The 12,767-nt window shown below is 38.4% G+C and overlaps 1 protein-coding gene across 1 annotated transcript; it reads left to right on the top strand.

The window, feature by feature from the left end:
* Positions 1-10,273: 10,273 nt before the first annotated feature.
* On the top strand, positions 10,274-10,826 carry LOC129767042 (uncharacterized). The gene is made up of 2 exons (XM_055767655.1): positions 10,274-10,393; positions 10,474-10,826. The coding sequence occupies exons 1-2, from the start codon at positions 10,309-10,311 to the stop codon at positions 10,824-10,826; spliced, it is 438 nt and encodes a 145-aa protein (XP_055623630.1). The 5' UTR covers positions 10,274-10,308.
* The last annotated feature ends 1,941 nt before the right edge of the window (positions 10,827-12,767 follow it).

The following is a 12,767-nucleotide window of genomic DNA, read 5'->3' as shown; positions in this document are numbered from 1 at the left end:
AGATTGTTTGCTGCGAGTCCAATGCGATAGAGATGCGCGTTTAGGTTGTAGTGATTGGACATAAGTCGAGATATCACGCGAATGAAATCACGACCTACATTCAATCCCTTGAACCAAGCACTCGTCGAGACCTTAGGGATAATCGTGTGTAACCAACGACCGAACTCATCACCACTCCACATGCGCTGCCAACTTACGAGCGTGTACTGACGAGGAATGTGGAAAAATTCATTATAAGTAATTTGCCTTTCAAAAAGTGTGCCTTCTAAAGCGCCCACCTTAGCTAGCGAGTCCGCTTTCTCATTCCCCGGAATCGAACAATGAGAGGGAACCCATGCTAAGGTAATCTTGAATAATTTTTCGACCAAAACACTCAATAGTTGTCTTATTCTAGTTAGGAAATAAGATGAGCGTTTATCAACCTTCATTGAGCGGATTGCCTCTATTGAGCTGAAACTGTCTGAAAAAATAAAATAGTGGTCGATGGGCAATGTTTCAATGATCCCCAGTGCGTAGTATATCGCACTCAGTTCAGCGACATACACGGAACAAGGATCTTTGAGTTTGAAAGAGGCACTGGAATTTTCATTGAAGATGCCGAAGCCAGTGGACCCGTTTATGAATGAACCGTCAGTAAAGAACATTTTATCAGATCTAACTTTCCCATATTCTGCCGAAAATATCGGCGGAATAGAATCGGAGCGTAGGTGATCTGGGATTCCATGGATTTTTTGTCGCATGGACAGATCAAAAATGACAGAGGAATTGCAGAAGTATGGGAAGCAAACTTGGTTGGAGATGCCTGGTGAAGGGTGCACGTCGTGAGTAAGGTATTCATGGTATAAAGACATAAAACTTGATTGAGGAGTCAGTTGGAGTAGATTTTCGAAGTTATCAATCACCAATGGATTCATGATCTTGCAACGGATGAGAAATCTGTAGGATAATTCTGTGAACCGAAGAGTAAGCGGGGGTACTCCTGCCAAAACTTCGAGACTCATCGTATGTGTCGAATGCAAACACCCCATGGCTATACGCAAGCAACGATATTGTATTCTCTCCAGCTTGAGAATATGAATCCTGGCAGCTGATCGGAAGCAAAAACTGCCATATTCTAACACTGACAATATCGTTGTTTTGTACAACTGAATGAGGTCTCCTGGATGGGCACCCCACCATGTTCCGGTAATTGTTTGGAGAAAATTGATTCTTTGCTGGCATTTCTGTTTCAAATACGCAATGTGTCTCCCCCAGGTACACTTAGAATCAAAATATACACCCAGGTATTTGAAAAACATAGAGTGTTGGATCGTTTTGCCGGATAGGTGAAGCTGGAATTGGGCGGATTCGTGCTTCCTAGAAAAAACGACCATTTCAGTTTTCTCCGTAGAGAATTCGATACCCAGCTTGAGGGCCCACGTGAACAGATTGTTCAGGGTATCTTGCAACGACTTTTGCAGAACGACGGGATTAGTACCCGTGATGGAGATAACTCCATCGTCTGCAAGTTGTCTCAGCGTGCAGTCTCTAGTTAGACAATCATCCATATCATTGACGTAAAAACTGTACAAGAGGGGGCTTAGGCAGGAGCCTTGCGGTAGACCCATAAAACTGTAACGAGAAGATTTCGAGCTGCCATGAGAAAAAATCATGTGCTTTGCTGACAGTAAATTGTACAGGAAATTATTGAGAATTGGTGAAAGTCCACGATTATGAAGCTTCTCTGAGAGAATTTCCATGGAAACTGAATCAAATGCCTCTTTGATATCAAGAAAAATAGAAGCCATTTGTTGTTTGCGAGCAAATGCGATTTGAATTTCAGAAGGTAGCAGCGCGAGACAATCATTTGTCCCTTTACCTCGGCGGAAGCCAAACTGCGTATTTGACAGCAAATTGTTCGTTTCGACCCACTTGTCCAAACGAAGAAGAATCATTTTCTCTAACAATTTACGAATACAGGATAACATTGCAATCGGCCTATACGAGTTGTGATCGCTAGCCGGCTTGTTGGGTTTCCGTATGGCTATCACTCTCACTTGTCTCCAGTCATGCGGGACAATATTCAGCTCTAGAAACTTGTTGAACAAGTTCAGCAAACGCTGTTTTGCCGAGTCGGGAAGATTCTTCAACAAGTTGAATTTAATCTTGTCCGACCCAGGAGCTGAATTGTTCTCATGTGGAGAGCAATTGAGAATTCTACCATCGAAAAATACTCATATCCTTGCAAATTTGAAAATCCAACGGTCAGAGTATTCCTCACTTTCATTGGTATGGTTCCAGCCACGCATTCTCCTAGCCGTATTCCAAAGAGTACTCATAGCGGTCTCCCTTGACAAACCATTGATGAATTTCCGCCAATATCCACGCTTTTTTGCTTTAATCAGACCTTTTAGTTTGGCTTCTAGAGCTTGGTACTTTCGAAACCATTCCACTAATCCAGTTTTCCTGAATTTTTTGAAAGCGGATGATTTTTCAAGGTAGACCTTTGAACATTCCCTATCCCACCAAAGTGATGGAGGACGACGTCGGAAAGTGGTAGCCGGTACACGTTTCTTTTGAGCTTGAAGTGCGCTTTCGTAAATCAAACTCGACATAAAATTATACTCTTCGAGTGGAGGAAGTTCATGCATTAAAACAAGTGCTTCAGATATTATTTCTGCAAATTTTCTCCTGTCAATATTTTTCGTGAGGTCATACGCAATATCGACTGACTCACAAGAACCTGATTCATTGGCGATCGATAAAATTATTGGTAGGTGATCACTACCGTGGGGATCTTGGATTACCTTCCACATGCAATCCAGGGATGACGAAGAAGAGCATAGAGATATGTCTAGCATGCTTGCCCGTGCAGGAGGGTTGGCTATTCTGGTTGCTTCCCCAGTATTCAAAACTGTCAATTTGAAGTTGTCGCACAGATCATAAATCAAAGTGGCACGGTTGTCATCGTAGAGTGAACCCCATGCTGTTCCATGGGAGTTGAGGTCACCTAAGATTAGCCGCGGCTCCGGCAGTGCCTCGATGATATCAAAAAACTGATGGCGGCCAACCATAGTTCTTGGAAGAATATATATCGAGGCAATGCAGAGGTCTTTGCCATTGATTTGTGTCTGGCAAGCGACAACTTCAATGCCTGTCATCGATGGGAGAGTGACTCTATAGAAGGAGTGACATTTTTTGATCCCCAATAGTACGCCACCAAACGAGTCATTTCGATCGAGACGAATAATGTTGAAATCGTGGAAATTCAGTTCGTCGGCTGAAGAAAGCCATGTTTCACAGAGGGAAAATACATCACAGTTAGAACTATGAATTAAAAATTTAAATTGATCTAGTTTAGGAATGATGCTTCTGCAATTCCACTGTATTACAGTGGTCAAATCCTTGATCTCTTGCACTGAATCAGGCATCGAGGGAAATGAACGCTGCTAAAAAACCACATTTTTCTTTCAAAAATATTCTCACAATCGGGAGCAAACATAATACTATGCTTTTAAGAGGGTCATTTATATTTAAAGCATTTAAAATATTGTCCACCAGGTCAGAAAGCGCAAGCAAGCCAGATTGTGTCTGTTGCCTCGACCGCGAAAAAGGAACAGACGTGTTGGGCTCTGCTTCGGGAAGTGCTGAGGACCCCTGGTGCGTAGAAGTACCGCTTAAACCAGGAGGTACTTGCTTCGGTCTATTCTCAGCACGTTCGATACGAGGTTTCATTCCAATTTGGGAAGTTTCGGTCTTCTTTCTGGGGAGTGATGGAAAAGAAGTAATTTTTCTTTTCCTAATGGCACCCTGCGATGTACCGGAACTTCCTGCATTGGGAGCGTCAGCAACAGGTTCGTCGTTCTGCAGAATGGAGTAGGGATTGTCCTGAGTCGTTGAAGCGGAACTCTTAAGCATTTCTGCATAAGTACGCTTGGAACGTTCCTTTAAGGAACGCTTGAGTTTTTCCCCTCGTTGTATGTACACCGGGCGTTGAGAAAGATCATGTGGAGCCTCGTCGCAATGAAGACACTTGCGCTCTTTTGCGCAAGAAGTCCCATCATGACTCTCTCCACAATCTGCGCAACGTTGTTTATTGCAACAATAGGCGGCCGTGTGACCGAGTAGCATACATTTGTTGCATTTCATTACCCGGGGTACAAACAACCGAACAGGTAAACGAAGTGCACCTATTGCAACGTAGTTTGGAAGAGCGGAGCCCTCAAATGTCACACGAAAAGAGTTTGTCCGATTGAGAACTCGTTTGTCATTTTTAAGTGACACAGACTTCAGTCGATCGCATTCAAGAATCTTCACACTTTTAAGTGAGGAGTTCTTGAAGCGACCGACACCATCGAGTATCTCTTTTCGAGTCAAACCCTTTTCGTTTATTACACCGTCTATTTCAACGTTGCAACAGGGTACGTATACGCGATACTCAATCGCAAAGAGATCACAGCGCGTTATTGCATTCGCTTGGGTCCTGCAAGAGACGACAACTCGTAATTTGTCTGGCCCCATCCGAGTAATTTCAGTAACTTTGGAAAATTTCTGCGTTAGTTCTTTTGAGATGCGAATGACATTAAGAGGTTTTGATTTTCGTCTAAAGTATACAATGAACGGACCTTTAATCCCTCCGGGTATTCCTTTAGACGAAAATCATGTTTTTCATCAATTTCCTCATCTTCAGAACTTTCTACTTCATACACAGAATTTTCCTCCTCAACGTCCTCTTCATCCTCCTGCTCTTCAGGAGGTGGGTCAGCATCAGAAACATTCAATGACGTGGAGGGGGGATCCTCCCCGCCCTCAGCCATAATAATAAATTGGTCACCTGTTCGATGTGAACAGTATAGAATAATTATAAAAAAATAGAAAAAAATAAATGAGTAAATAAATTATATTTGTATTCAAGGTATATATAAATTATATTTATTTCAATTTTTTATTGTATAAATTCGAAAATGAAAAAAAGTTTCAACAAAAGTTCAACGGTAATGTAAGAAAATTGTACACCCCTAATGCCAACGCTTGCCGATTTGGTAAATACAATGTTGGACAATGGTGTAAATCGTACACAGGAGGTTGAAGGAATGATAAATGGAACAATAGAAAAATAAACTTCTACTTGCCGCTGCTGTGTAGAGTGTGATGAATGTGTGTTGATCTGAACTGGATCCTCAGCGTCTCGATCGTGCACCACTTTTTATTGAGCTCGCTTCACTCGCAAGCGCTGATGAAAAAAGCACAATATAAATCTGCGTGACACAAAACACCGTTATCGGATCGATTCTCAAACTTGTCCGATCAGCTCGCGAGTTCTCGAACGAGTCCCATTCAAATGAATGAATCCGTTAGTATTGATTGTATTTGTTTTTTATTGTTTTCATGGTCTCGGGACCAAAGGCGCTATATTTTTTTTATTTTTTTTTCGGAGAGCTGTTTTTTCACATAACGTATCCAAAAATCAGAGAAGCGTTTTTTTCAGTTTTTGAGTTATGATTTTTCAAAGTTCAAAGTCTTTTTTTACATAACATATCTCGAAGTCAGAGAAGCGTTTTTTTTTTGTTTTTATGTTATGATTTTTCAAAGTTAACCATAATTATTTCGTAATTATTCATTGTATTTATTATTTATAGCTTACATGATTAAAAAAATACCAAAGTTGCACAAAATTAGAACTTTGATTTCGTTATTATTGATTGGATTTGTTTTTTATTGTTTTCATGGTCTCGGGACCAAAGGCGCTATATATTTTTTATATTTTTTCTTGAAAGCTGTTTTTTTACATAACATATCCAAAATCAGAGAGGCCTTTTTTTCAGTTTTTGAGTTATGATTTTTCAAAGTTAACATGTTTTTGCGCAGGTAGCTTAGTGAGTAGAAAATAGGAATAAGTAAAGTTATCGGTAGATATTAACACTAGAACTACCGACGTTTAATGTATACCTGGTTCTGTCGCACCCATCAAATTGACGGATTCCTGATTAGCGCTTTTATTGTATTTTTGATTTAGTTTATGTTAATAAAAGAATGTGATTTGACAAAAACAACATTCAATATAACACTTAATATGTTTTTAATAAAAAAAAAATAAACGAAACGGTTTATATTTACATTTATATGTCTATGACTATGGGGCACATATCTTACAAGAATATGTTATTCTGGATGAACACTTATCACAAACGTATTTGTTGTAAGTCTTTGAAGTATACATCGCTCTGTTTTTGTTGCACAATTGTATTTGGCAAGATTTTCGTTCTTGAGGTCTTTTACTTGAGTTTTCTATAGTTCAATCCATTGCTTTGTTTGGTTGTTTTTTGGAGGAAGCTTGTTCTCTGCAGCACTTATATTCATTGGAAAGTTCTTCTGCCAATTGAAACAATAATTGTTTCCTGGTTATGTTTTCATCACAAGTCTCTTTGTATAAAATCCACGAATTGATTGCTGTCAAGTCCAAAATATTGTAGGACACTTACAATGCCCATCTATGAGACCCTGCTTTTACGCTATATTTGCGTGCCCTCTGGTTAACTACATCTACTCCAACCTTGGTTTTATTGTAAAACGATACAATTTCAGGTATTTGTTTTCTATTGGAATCTATTTTCTCCGATCTATGCTTAGAGCTAAGAAGCAGTACTTTTTTGCGAGGTTTACTCTTATAAATTCATGTTATCTGATTTGTAGAGTTTTGTAGAGTAAAAAGCCATGTTATCTTTCGCTACTTTAGTTGTTCCTGTGATTCTCTTCTATTTGATCGCACAGTTCCAACAAGACTTGTTTTTTTGGAACGTAGTTTTTTTGCGAGTTCCATATTTGTAAAAAAATTATCTGTAGTGATATTACTTCCACAGTTCACATAATTGCTTGCTAGATTCAATACTACGAATTCGCTCGATGATACCTCTGATGGTTTCAGTTTATCTTTACCTAAGTAGGGGAAGCCATTTATAAAGTAATTACTCTTCACGTATACAGCTAATCATAATTTGATTCCGAATTTGTCCGGTTTATTTGGCATATACTGCAGAAATCTGTATCTTGCCTTTGTAGGCAACGATTGCTCGTCTATTGTTATATTTTGATCAGGTTTGTAACAAGCTTGGCTGTTCTCAATGAATGATTTCCACGTTTCAGAAACTAATCCAAATTTATCAGTTTGTAATCGAGCATTCTGTTCACTTTTTTTGTCGAAACGAATGAATCTCATGATTTCTGAAAATCTATTTCGGCACATAATTTTTTTTGGTGATTTTTTGGACCACAAATATAATAATTTCATGTTTTTCGCTTCGTAGGCTCCATGAGCATATAAAATGACTATGAAAGCGTATAGTTCGTCGATATCAGTATTCCAGTCCTTTTGTGGAATTGTTCTGGCCTGTAGCTCAGTGCAAGCTTTTATGTGTTTCATCATTCGATTATCAATGATAAGTCGAAACGCACTACTAACATAACCAAGCATAAGTTTAAAGATGAACCAGCTCTTGGCTGAAAATCTCTTTAATAACAAAATCCGCAAAACCAGTTGGGCCCGAAGTATCCTTGGATATAGCATTTGATGGCAATCTACCAACATAACCATTTCATAATTCTACCCATTCTGTACAGTCGATAGCAATTTCCTTCTTAGGTTTATTTCCTGTATCTGCCTCGCTATCCGATTCAGCATCTGTATATACTCTCGCAGGCTTTCTGCGCTTTTGAGGAGTTTTATCTTCACTTTGATATTCTATCTTCTTTACTTTTTTTTTCTATATATTCTAATTCCATTTCATCCGAAGTATCTTCGGATTCTGAAGAAAAATGATCTATTTTCCGCGTAAGATATGTACAAATCATTATTACATGAATTAGTGTTCAAACAGTGATATTAGTGAGTTCTTCGAACTTTAGAATGATTTATTGTTTCCTCCAATTCTTTTCATAGTTGCCTAGATATCGTAATCAGATTCTTCGAAGCATTAAAAACTTCACAGTCTAGAGAATGATCGACGATTTCAAGAATACAAGACGATTTAAGTTAGACATCCTGTGGAGAAGCCTTATTTACCCTCTTATAACAATTTTGTTATTATACTTTCTCTATTGTTTACAGTCTAAATTACCTAACTACTCCGAACTCCAAACATATCGGACAACTATTGTGCGTATAATGCACGAAATTGCATGTCTTATTGAATGCGAATACGTATTGGTGTCCACCATTCCATGGATGATGCATACATTGCTATAAACTTTGAAATCCGTCAATTTGACGGGTCTCGGTAGAAATAGGTATAGGCGGTACTGATTGTGGAAGTTGAAGCGGGTAAACAGAAATTGAATATGAATAATAAACTATCCTTACATCTCATGAAAAGTCATCATAAAATACTAGAACAATGAAAATTATTTTAAATTTATGGCCATGAAGTTTGAAATTCGTCAAATTGACGGTTTCGGTAGTTCAGTGTTAAGGACAATGAAAAACATGTATCAGGTAAAGGTCTCTCAGGTAAATGCAAAAAATGTACATGTTTTTCATTGTCCTTAATATCTACCGAAAACTAAAATCATAAAACTTTGAAAAATCATAACTTAAAAACAAAAAAAGAACGCCTCTCTAGTTTCGATATATGTTATGAAAAAAATTCTCAACTTTTCCAAAAAAAAAATATAGAAAAATATAGCGCCTTTGGTCCCGAGACCATGATAACTTTAAAAAAACAAATACAATCAATAATAACGAAACCAAAATTCACATTTTGTGCAACTCTGATATTTTCGCAATTTAATTTTTTTTCATTTTCTAATTGGCTTTAATTTGATATGTGTCATCTAAATCGGCTCAGTAGTTCAAAAGTTATGAATTATTTAAAAAAGTCATTTTTTGAAAAAAGTGGAAAATTTTAACAATATTTTTTTGGGCAGAGCTGTATTTATTTCTCAACATAGTTTCCTTCGAGGGCAATACACATATAGCGTGTTTCTAACATTTCAATTCACTTTATGTAGTACGAAACACCTGAGGCTTCGAAATATGCCTCATTGTCACTCTGCAGACTGCTTGTTTGACTCAGGAGTGTGGTAATAGATCCAAGTTTCATCCATTGTCACAAAACGTCAAAAGAAGTCTACTCGATTAAGCTTCAACAACGCCAAACCGGCTGTTGAATCATCAACGCGCCGCTGTTTTTGGTCGACGGTTAACAAACGCGGCACTCATCGCGCGGATAGCTTTTGTTCTTTGTTCTTTTGAAATGGCCTCAGCTCACTCGCGTAACCTCGTCAAAAACTAGTCGACGCACTTGTTTTTCGATTTCTGGATTCGTAGCCTCTTTTGCATCTGCAGTGCTTGTATGACCCATTTAAAATTCACTAAACCACTGATAAACTGTTGTTCTCGAAGGAGCAGAAGTGGAATAACATTTCGTCAACCACTGCATTGATTGCTCAGGAGTTTTTCGTACCAAAAATAATGTTTGATCAAAAAACGATATTCCTCTTTTTCCATTTTCTATACGAATGCTCAGGTAGTGACACATCAACAACTGTAGTTTGTGAACAAATAAACGAAATGACATGAAATTTCACACATAAGCTAGTGACAGATGAACCTCTCGAAATTAATCTTTTGTTTTCGTCTATTTTTTAGTGGTGCCATCTGTTGAAAAATCCTTGGACTTCATCAGCAAATTCCGAGAGTTTCAGACAACAATGTTGTAGATCGTATCGTTAAATAAACCAACAAATATGAACTCCAACAGCATAGCCAAAATCAAAGCTTTTTAAGAGATTACGTTTCCGATGAAACTCAGGTTACTGCTTTGGCTTATTTTTGCGTGGCTTTATTTGTGAATGTTCGAAGGTTAGTGACTGTTTTTTGTACTTGTACCCTTGCACTTTATCTGCTTAATTCAAAGGCGTTCAAATGGTATTTATTAACGAATATGTTTTCATATTCATTTCCAATCTTCAAAAAACGCGATGTAATAATTTTCAGTAATAAAATCTAAAGTGATATAAACCAGATGTTATAAAAACGTACACTAATGTAAACGAAACTGGAGGCCCAATAATCAAACATGATTAACACACTGCGATTTATTTTGTTCCAATTGCTTATGTATTGCTATTCAAATTTCACTTTTCCACTATGAAAATGGATGGAAAACCATCCAAGTGTTAAACAATTGAGTCACCGTCATAAAATCGTTCCCCTTCCATGTTATCAAACAAACAAACATGAAAAAACTCTACCAACAATAAACCCGCCAGTTATTGATGATTAATCTCCATCCGGTGGTAGTTCAGTTAGTTGAGGCTTTGCTGCATTGTAAAATGTTTAACAGAAACACTATCGCCGCGGTACTGCCGCTGTTGATTGCATCTTTTTTGCGTCTTCCCAGCTGCTGTCAATCGTTTGGTAAGCATCACAACACGTGCACATTCTGAGGCTGCAAAGTGACAAGTTATCAACCATACATAACGATTATCCACCAACAGTTTCAGTGCCATCCTATTTTCTCATCGGAGATGATGTCAGAGGAAGCTTCATCGCATCGGCAGCCAATACTTTTGATGCACCTCAGGCACCGGAAAGGCCTGGGAAAATGCTAATGGCCAACGGTGAATTTGTGCCGCGGCAGCAATATCGAAAGGCATCCGATGGCGATCAATATGGCGATTATTATGGCAGCGATGATTATGACTACAACCGAAGAAAAGCAGGAAAGAACCACAGGAAATCGGCCGGTAAAAGCGGCCCCGTGCATACCTACATTAAGACGGACAAAAATGCTAACTTCAAATGGGGCGTGCGGCACTTCGCTGGGAGGCGCTATGCTGGGCGCCGCTGATGTGATCACGAGTGTGATTATATGCATTGGATGATTGGATGGTTAGAGTGTGAATGGTTTCGTTTTTCACGAGGTTTCGTTTGAATGCTTTGTACTGTAGCTATACTGTAGCTATTAAAATAACTGGCTGACATAACATTCATACATAATATCAAATACAATAGATGTTTTTCATTTCCGTGCAGTGGCTGTATTTTGAGTGCGGTGATTTTATTCATGTTGAAATGAGCGAACTTCGGTTTTGTACACTTCTTGTGTTTTCAAATCATACATTGATAATTCTCCTCCCTATTTGCCGAAATACTTCGCGAGTCTCGTAGCAGCATTCGCATTCAAGCACAGAAATCGACTACGGATGAGGAAAAGACCAACGCAGATAGTAAAAGTATACAATACAATATAAATCGCGCACTGTTCCAGAAATTTTGGTCAGCAACTACATTGATACTGTTACATATGATGGTTCACCCATCATCTATTTAGTGCAAACAATTTTTGACGTAGGACTACGTCTTACATTAAGGATGTCAAATCAGAAAACAGGTCACGTTTTTATGAAATAAAGTTAACGTTAATAACTATTTTGCTGCCAAAGGATTTTAACGATTTGCACACCAATCGAATCGGAATTTTTCTAAGATTTGTTGGACATACTATACATTACAATCCCATAGTCTGCATATGGTTTAAATTGATGAAAATTTGAAGCATTCCCACTCCCCCATACATTTGTTCTGTCCATTTGTGTGCTTTCCCGAACAGATCTGTCAATAACGGGTAACTTATGCAGCCACTAGAATAGAAACAACGAAGGGGGTTAGCGAAAAGAGAATATTTGCGAAGTTAACTTCACGCTTGCATAATAAGTAAGCTGTCGATAGCGTGTAAGTATTGCATCTCATCTGAGGAAAATTCTCAGAATCTTTCTATGTCCGAAAAAAGGTCGTTTATGTTGCTCGCTTTGTGTTTTATGTTTCCCCTCGAGCTGTGAACGCTAGCGAATATTTCACTCGAAGTGCATCTGGCATTGTAATTAACACAACCATCCAAGCTTGCCATGGCTTTGTGTGTGTTGCTTGTTTTCGTTGAGCGAAACTTAGAACTTGTTCATTTCGTGTACACGTAAATAATACACCTTCGATACTTTTAGTTGCCATTCGTATTTGGTCGCTTTTAAGTCAGAGGAGATCAAGTCGCAAAATTGAAAATTTCGAGTTATTGATTACATTTGGTTAAACATTATGTAAGCTACATACCACATTTATCTGATTTGAAAAATCGCGCATACAGCAGGAATAATTAATCGAAATTGTTATGATTGATGAACGAAATCCTCTCATTATGTGCAGTCAGAGCGGACCATGCACCATTTACCATGGCGAAATGGCTCCCTATCATGTGCAGACAGAGTCGACCAAGTATCAACCATTTGTATATTGAACTAGCTGACCCGGCACACTTCGTCCCGCCCAAAATTTGTTTTTTGTTATCACTACCTTCAAACATTCACGTTATCTTTTACTAAAAAATTCCTAGTACTTCTACCAAAACTCATCATTATAATATCAGATTATTTTCAGACACAGACACTACCCTCTCCTCCTCTATAGAGAGGGGGGGAATGACTATTAACCGTTTACGTTTCGTGCCCCCTAAAACCTTAACATGCCAAATTTGGCTCCCTTTGCTTGATTAGTTTTCGAAGTTATGCAGAAATTTGTTTTTCATTTGTATGACAGCTCACCCTAAGAGAGGGGGAATCTATCCACCATAGAATCATTTATTGCCCCCTAAAACCTTCACATGTCAAATTTGGTCTCGTTTGCTTGATTAATTCTCGAAAAATGCAGAAATTTGTGTTTCATTTGTATGGCAGCCCCCCTTAGAGAGGGGGGTGGAGTGTCTAACCACCGTGAAAACATTTATTGCGCCCTAAAACCT

The sequence above is a fragment of the Toxorhynchites rutilus genome, chromosome 2 (genome assembly GCF_029784135.1).
Source record: "Toxorhynchites rutilus septentrionalis strain SRP chromosome 2, ASM2978413v1, whole genome shotgun sequence".
Lineage (NCBI taxonomy): Eukaryota > Metazoa > Arthropoda > Insecta > Diptera > Culicidae > Toxorhynchites > Toxorhynchites rutilus.
Note: the sequence above shows the minus strand (reverse complement) of the source record. Positions and strands in the feature narration are given on the sequence as shown.